The 8,690-nt window shown below is 36.1% G+C and overlaps 1 protein-coding gene across 4 annotated transcripts in view; it reads right to left on the bottom strand.

The window, feature by feature from the left end:
• Nucleotides 1-1,596: 1,596 nt before the first annotated feature.
• ATP11A (ATPase phospholipid transporting 11A) overlaps nt 1,597-8,690 on the bottom strand; it is a 112,160-nt gene continuing 105,066 nt past the window's right edge. The window contains exons 29-30 of one of the 4 annotated variants that reach the window (XM_032680293.1): nt 8,139-8,254; nt 5,674-5,789 (exon numbers count right to left, since the gene is read on the bottom strand). In XM_032680293.1, the coding sequence (XP_032536184.1) occupies nt 8,165-8,254 (90 nt within the window). In that variant the 3' untranslated portion in view covers nt 5,674-5,789; nt 8,139-8,164. Of the gene's footprint in view, nt 5,790-8,138; nt 8,255-8,690 lie in introns of all 4 variants that reach the window. The other 3 variants (XM_032680294.1, XM_032680292.1, XM_032680295.1) reach the window with 3 other exon arrangements.

Here is an 8,690-nt window from a genome sequence, read left to right as displayed (position 1 = left end):
TAAAATTAATAGACCTGTAAGTATTTGCAGTGGAAACACACAACAACAAAGCTTTAATAGAATGGTCAAATACTGTTTTTAAATTCCTGTAGAGTATCACCTGAGGAAATCGAAGTAATCAGAAAACAAAACCAAGGAACTTCAGTCTGTCTCCGACCTATCTCACTTCATATCAAAATAACCTTCAGGAAAGATTTTATACATCAGTGTTGCATTTATAGCAGAAAAAAGTGTAGCCTCACTGTAAAATATAAGAAACAGTTTTCAATTAATTCTATAATGTAAGTTTTACTAAAAAGAGCATAACTTAAGAGCTAATGGAAAACACACGGTATTGGATTTAGAATACTGTTCAGAACTTAAATTACTTTCTATCCTTTTTTGTTTAAATAAGTAAATGTATTTTTGTATGCAAAATAAAAATTTATGTACTTATGAGGTAATTTGTCCTTCTTGCTACCGCATTCCTCCTGAAATCAATGCATGATCACATTATTTTTTTCAAAACCAGTTTCAATGTGATAGTCCTATCTAATTACAATTCATGCATTTTTTCTTCTTTGCATGAATACAGGGAAAAACATCTTCCATAAAATACATTTCCTCCTAGTACCTTCTCCAGAAGCTCATTCAGTAGAAACAAAATGTGTGTAACGGTTTTGAAACTACAGCGAGTCCCAAAATACTCTATCACCAAATGAAAGAAAATTTTGGTCTTTCTGCGCACTCAGCCTCTTCTGTAAGAATCCATGAACATTGCTACCAACCTACCAACTCAGATGGCAAAGCACATTGTTTTTTAATTTAGTAAAGTTTCTGTAAATTGACAACATTGCAAAAGAAAAGAAATAGCTCTGGATACCTTGCACAGCAGAACGGTAAGGAAATACAGATCTTCTCATGTGTAGCTTATGAGTTTACTTTGGAAAGAATCTTAGCACTTACCCAATCTGTGCGGGAGGAACAAAGCTTTCCTGGACTGGTACCAATTTCTACTAGCTTTTCAACAAATCCCCCACACAGCTCATGTTCCAGCCTTCTCTGAATTTCATTTTGTTAGCCTGCTTTTTTAGCTGACTACATACACTCTCTGAAAATCACAGAATCAGAGAATTGTTAGCGTTGCAAGGGACCTCTGCAGATCATCTAGTCCAACCCTCCTGCCAAGGCAGGGTCACCTAGACCAGGTGACATAGAAACTCATCAAGGTGGGTTTGGAATGTTTTCAAAGAGGGAGACTCCACAATATCCCAGGGCAGCCAGTTCCAGTGCTCTGCCACCCTCAGAGTAAGAAGATCTTCCTCATACTGAGGTGAAACTTCTTGGGGTTTAGTTTGTGGACATTGCCCCTTGTCCTGTCACTGGGCACCACTGAAAAGAGTCTGGCACCCAACTTTGAGATATTTATATGCATTATTAAGGTCCCCTCTCAGTCTTCTTTTCTCCAGACTAAACTGGCCAAGCTCCCACAGTCTCTCCTCATAAAAGAGATGCTCCAGACCCTTTATCATCTTTGTGGCTTCTGCTGGACCCTCTCCAGTATGAGGAGAAATGAGGGTGACTACAAGCATATTCAATAACAGAATCAAACACTCATTTCGTTTTCTGTTATCTACTTACATTTTATTACAGACTAATATGAAACCATCTCATATTCATACTAGAATTATTGTAATTATTTGTGAGCAAACTTAAACCAGTCTTGGATGTTTATATTTATTGCAAGCAGATTCATGTCTCCTGCTTATATATTCTACATAAGGATCCAAACTGTGACTGAATATAAACAAGTTATATTTGGTTGTCTACAGAAATAAAAGTTAAAAATAGCACTGAAAAGAAACTTTACAGTAATGTATTCACACACTGACTCTTCAAATAAAATAAATCAAGTAGTATAGAATAATCTAAACATTAGATTTGAAGGCTGATTTATTTTCAAATAAACGCACCTATAATTGTACAATTAAAAATAAGTGTCAGTATTTGGTGCTGATGACTACAGACATCTTTAATGTTTAATGCACAGATAACTACCCCCAGCCCCCATACAGCAACTTCCGCAGATTCTACTTTACATTAAATCATGAAAGGACATCTAAAATGCAAAGAATATGTCCAAGACAACACAAGTTGAAATCCTGTGAATCTTCATAAGGTAAAAAATTAAAGCTATATAAACTGATTTTTGATTATTCTGCAAAGTAGAATCACATACGTTTTCACTTCTGTAATACTTTCACAAATTTCCATTAAAGCTTTTTTAGCAGAGACAGTAGCATGAGCACAATGACCCCACTGGCTTCCAAAAGAAAAGTAGTGCAGTTCCTCAATTAAACAATTTTTTCCTTTTATTTTTGCAAGCCAGTTGGGTAAAGACAAACAGGCTAATGCAAGCAAGAAAGTAAACTGTAAGCTTTTACATTAAGTGGCTGAACAAACAATTATTGTACATGGTAAAATGAAAAAGATCTTTTGCCACGTGCCACTGCAGGTATATATGAACTTCAGTGGCCGAAAAGCTCAAATACTTTCAAAGTCTTCACATACATTTGGTTAGCGCTTACCAGTTTCAAGACATTTATAGAAGCAGTTATGGAGACATTATGCTGTTAAAGCTGCAACAATTTAAACAAGGCAAGTTAGAAAGTTATATAGATTTTTAGACTTTTCCTCTTTAATTCTTTTTTTCTTGATACATAAAAATTTGTCTCCTTTCAGTGTCCCATCCATAATAAACACTATAACGCATTTTGTTCTAACTTCTACTTTTTCATCTTTGTATCATCTGATCCATTTACAGTGAAACTCCAAGTTTACACCTGCTGTAGTGGACTAAGTTTGAATGGCAATAGTAACAGGAACTGAAGCAAAAACACATCAAGTGAAGCTGAGTTGATGTTTTATGTTTTTTCCATTAAATGGTCTATTTTAACAAACAGCACCAACCTTTAAAGGGAAAAGTATTGCTAAATCAAAGCATTCTTTCTCCTCCAAAAAAATGTCATCTTTAACTAAAATTTCTTAAGCATGTATATTGGTGTTTAAGCCTGAACAATGTTGTCAATAATTTCGAAGCTCAGGGCTACATGAAGTTTGCAATGAACTGCTTTGTTACTAGGCAGAACAGGAATGCAGCATTTCAAAAACATCAAGCAAAAATATCCTTAATTAAGGCTAAAAGATAGAACTCACAAAGTAAAAAAGCAGGAGGCTTTATAGAGTAAAAAAGCTCACTATAATAGAATAGCACTGCAAGTACAGCGCTCTAATCACAGCTACCACAAATCTCAACAAAACATCAATAATTTGGATGAAACTGACAGAGCAACAGACTTGTACTTTTAATTTGACATTCATTAGAATTTTAACATTCAGCCACAACTCCACTCTAGGCTGAATTTAAGTGGCCAAAACTCATAGGTATAAAAAAAGCCTTCAAAACATATACTTAAAAAAAATAGAAATGGTGTGTTAACAAATGTATGCGTAAAACAGATTTATAAATAGCTACAGTATGAAAAATATTTCAGTGCAAAGGCAATTTTAAGATTTCTAAAAAATACATTACAAATAATTTGTTAACTACACACAAGAAATTTGTCACTGCTACTGGTATAAAATTTATACCCATATTAACTTTTTAAAAATATATACACCAGTGTTTTATGTAGGGGACGGTTCTAACTGACCAACATTCAAGTCTGCAATGGCAAGTATATGTACACACACCCACACATGTGTATGTATTTCAAAATGCTACTGCTATAAGGACATTCTTTGAAACTTAAAAGTGCTATATGTTATATGATACAAAACATTTGTCTGTGGTGCTCACCATTAGACTTTGTAAAATTCTGTTATCTTTGGTATACTGAAGATTTCACAAATCACTTGACAATCTCTGCTTGACCCAGGGCATTTTAATAATAATTCCCTGTTCATTTAATGTGAAAATCACTTGGAATACTGTGAGGAAAATTTCCTAGTAAGTTGGTTTTTCTTTTATTAAAAATTAAATTGTGAAGTAAACTTATTTTGTCTGGTTTTTTTGCTTAAACACAAAAAGGGAAAAAAATTTTTCTCTGCCACCCTAGTCCATTTTAAAGACAACTAAAAATGTCTTGGCCAGGTCTTCCAATAAAGGCTGCAGGTCTGATTCCAAATATTTTGTTTTCACACTGAAATAAATTTTTAGCTAATGTCCTCACAGAGGTATTGAATGAGGATGGTTATTAACCAGTTCTAACCATCAGGCTGAAACTGACTGAAATCTGATTACTCCTTCAGATATTTCTGCACCCCAAAATAAAACACTGGACTAAAGAAACAAGACAAGGACACTGCTAATAGTTGAATTAGTACAAGGTAAAATAAACGTAGCAGAGAAAACAGAAGTGCAAGTTGGCTGTCATTCTTAAAGTAATTAAAACAGAATCCTTGCAGTCAAACTGGTTTCTATATCCCAACTACGATTCAACTGTTAGTCAACGGCCGTGTGCCACCTTGTGGTTTGTTTGCAAAAGCTAACAGCTGCGTGCTTTGTAATACATCTACCAAGCCATTTAGCCAGTATTTAACCATACAAACACACAAAAAAAATCAAAATTAAGAGGATGAATCCAGATAGTAAAAGATGCTCATTTGGAAAAACAACTTTTTTTCTTTTAAGAAAAAAAACCCAACAAACTGTGTCAAAAAAAAAGCTTAATACTTTCTGCTAAGTATATTTTACAATTACAGGGAGAGGAAGTGGGAACACCAGGTAGTCTGCATCTTTGACAAATTCAAAGACCTTTTAGGCAAAATGCTTACATTCAGTTTTTAAGTAGATACCAACACTGATGATATTTACCAACTGAACAGCCAACTTGACTTCATATAGTGTGTGCATACTCTATACAAGGATTGTCTTGCCTATATTTCTACAGGGGAAAACTAACTGAAAACCAAACATAGCCCTGATTTGGCCACTTACAAGAAAGTGAACATTAGAGAGTGTTTCTTGAAAGCAGATTTGCACAGAGGAAACACCAGTTTGTTCTACAGAAAGAGCAAAGAAAGAAAAAAAGGACAGAGGAAAATCAGAAACAGCACTTGTTAAATACGCTTTAAGAGACTTTCATTTGAGATAACTGAGGTCATTGCTTCTGGCTGAAAATTAAAACTGTTGATCTCAAAATGTAGGTCACTGACTGAAACTATGCACTTCAAGTAACAAAGAAAATTACTAAAGGTGACAGAAGCAGTAAATGCATGGAAGTCTTGACACAGGATGAAGACAATTTTCAGTGCTACCAGTCTCACAGTACCAGACTGTGCAGATTGTTCATTGCTCCAGTAGTTCAAAACATAAAAAGAGGCCTATTGGCCTGGAAGGGTTCATACTTCTAGCTCTTGATCCTGTTTGTCTGAACACTACCTCAGACAGCAGAAGCCACGTATAATTTAATATATTTCTGTGACATGTTTGTTTCTGAAAAAAGAAATAAACAAAAATACAGTTTTTAAAGGCTTGACTTGGTGTTCTGTCATATAGACGTTTCCAAACCTGACCCACTGTAGTGGTAGCCTGCACTGGAATGGCAATGCTTATTGGAATAGCCAAAGACAGATGGAAGTACTGAATAATCAACGCCTCTCCAGTGCGTAAACATCATTTTTTTAGAATGAGAATTAGACCTTCTTGCTGGGGAATTGCTGCAGTCACTGCTCCTGTATCTTGGGCTTTTCAGACAAGCAAGAGGTGTGAATTCTGAGATGTGCTCCTGACAGTGCCTCGATGCATTCTGTTAAAGGGACAAAAAGAAACAAATGCACAGTAAATAGACAATCTTGGAACCAAAAGTATATAACTGTGTTCTTTCATATGGCCATTGTGCCCTAGGTACAATAATGGCTTTCACTAGAACACCACTCTGGCTATTTGTTTCATGTGAAAGTATAACCTCTCGTGTTGTTTTGCCATCAACCACTTTTAATGTCATCAGTTTTATATTCAGACCTACAGAACCAGGCATAATTTTACACTTAACCTCTAAACCTGATAATGGGCTCTTTGGAGAAGAGATGAAGACACAGAGGACTGCTTTCATATCAAAGTGTTTTAAATGAAGTTTATATTTCATTTTGCAATCTCTCCTGGTACATCTTTTTATCTCTGAACTTCTTTAGTCAGGACTTTTTATGAGGAATTTTAAGACAGAACAGATTCAAGTACTTTGCCTGTACTTCCAAAGAGAGGGAATTCTTTACAGACAGTTTGTGCTAACAGACAAAAGTTCCAGAGGTTTAATGCACTTGCTTTGTACTTCTAAGCAGTATTGAATTTTAGACTTGCTTAGGTTACACGTAGCATCTATACAGGCAATTTATACTACACAGTCTAATTGTCCATTAAAATTTATCTGTATCACATAATCACTCCACATCTGGCAGAATTGCCACTTCCCCTCAGGAAATGCTCAAGACTACAGTAACACCATGGCTGCATGACAAGAGCCTGGAACATGTGTACGAGCAGAAAGAAAATTAGCACAGCCTTTTGCCCAATGAGTTGATAAAATTCTTCTCACTAAATGCACATAAAATTTCCAGGTATAGAGGTTATGTGATGGTATCTAAGATATAAATGCATTATAAGCACAATTCAAGTCAATGTTATCAATCACTCTCTCCATGAACTCTATATAAACCAGTTAATCCTCTATTGTCAATTATCCCCTTCCTTCTTCCCTGTTAACTGGAGCATAGTAGCAAAAGGGACAAAATCACAAAATAAATATTAATGATGTAGTTTTTAGAACTTTGGCTGAGATTTCACATTACACTTCAATGCCAACCACAAGCTTGAAACACCATTGCATAACCAAGAGCAATCAGAAAGCTTTCTTACAACAGACACTCTCGGAAAAGTCACAAAATTAAAATGAACTGCTCACCAACAGTGAGGCCTGGGTTCTTTTAAACACATATATAGACCAAATATCAGCATTAATACAGAAAAATCAGATTAGCAGATTTTGGTTTGGAAATGTCAGAGGGAGTAGTCATATACTGCTTGGTTACTATCTTTCCTATTCTTTCAGCTGGGAAGTGAAGCATTTTAGTTACCCTACATGGTTCTAAAAAGAAAATGTGGTTTTTTTCTACACATGGCCCCAAGGCAAGCACCTCTACCATGTCTGAAGCTACTCAAGAAAGCTGGGGTTTTCTACTATTACTTGTCTAACAGTCATTAAAACAAATCAAAAAGCACCCATCAGCTACCTTGAAGTTCTACAGCCCACAGAGCACATGACATTTGCCCTCTTCATATACTGATACTTTGCATCCTCACTAAATTCCTCATGTGCTGCTTTCAGGGTCAGGAGAGAATGAAGGGAAAGGAATAGACATGGCATCCAGATGGGAATGTATTTGAGTAAAAAGTGGCATGGCAAGGAGATGATGTAAAACTGAGAACTTCATTCTGCTAATGAATGGCCTAATGTTTGGGGAATTTAGAAGCTCACCACTCATGCTGCTGTCTCATATATTTGGCAAAACTCTCTTGATTTGAGGCAGTGATGCAGCAATGCCCTGGTCCATACAGAACACAGTACTATGGTAGACACTGTCGGAGGTACAGCCCCAGCCTTCTGACCCAAGGTCCTTTCCACCAGTAACTCACTGAGATAAGCTTCATGTGTTACTGTCTGCATTTGGTCTATATATGTATTCAAGAGCATGAGAGATGATGGATAAACTGGGTGAGAATTACCTCTGACTTTATGTATTCAACACTATTCTTTTATCCCAAGAAAGACAACAGTTCATATGTGTGAGTACACGCTGCAATAATGACTGTAGTTCTTACAGAAGAAATGTCCCACAATACCTATACATAACACAGTGTATTTACAGGACTGGAGTATGGGTAAATTGATTTATTATTTTGCCTTACACGATTAAGTTTCCAAGACAAAAAGATCTTACCTGTGGCATGGAACATCTCTTGCAAAAACTAGGCTCTCCAAGTAAAACATACTGATTTTGTATCAATATTGATCAAGTACATCAAAAACTCTGGAGGAAACAGCTGATTTGTAAATAGCACAGTTCACCAATAGAAATTAATCCAAATTGGCAACACGTACAGTACTGTTACCTAGCTTTGATCTAATTATGGCTCGGAAGCTGAAATATTTCCTTCAAGAAGTGGCCCATCGTTGTTCGTCAGTGCATTTAGGGCTGTTTTATGTCTCACACTCTTCTGCAAGGATGAGGAAAAACAGTGAAACTCTTGCTGAATACAAGAGGGAAATGTGAATGAATTGTACCATTTGTACGTAACTGTTATAGCAAACTGGAAAAATGATGGATTTTCTGATAGATTTAAAATCGAAAGGCTATCCAGTGTAAAACAAGGTTTGTACTTCTGGATCCTGAGGTTAATCCTTTGAGCCACCCTGAGGATGTTTTTATTCCATTTCAAACTCTGTTAAAAATAATTACTCTCTAAAGCACTAAACTGACTAAGTACTATGGGCTGTGTGTCCTGCCCTTCTGACAATAACTTGTACTAAAACAGGAGAGGTCCCCGTGACACAGTGAGGCCAAATCAATTCCAAATTAAGGAGCGGACATCCCGCCTCACTACTCCCCAGAACAACTGGCTTGCTGAAGGGAGTGCCACACACCAAGGTGAT

The sequence above is a fragment of the Chiroxiphia lanceolata genome, chromosome 2 (genome assembly GCF_009829145.1).
Source record: "Chiroxiphia lanceolata isolate bChiLan1 chromosome 2, bChiLan1.pri, whole genome shotgun sequence".
Classification (NCBI taxonomy): Eukaryota; Metazoa; Chordata; class Aves; order Passeriformes; family Pipridae; genus Chiroxiphia; species Chiroxiphia lanceolata.
Note: the sequence above shows the minus strand (reverse complement) of the source record. Positions and strands in the feature narration are given on the sequence as shown.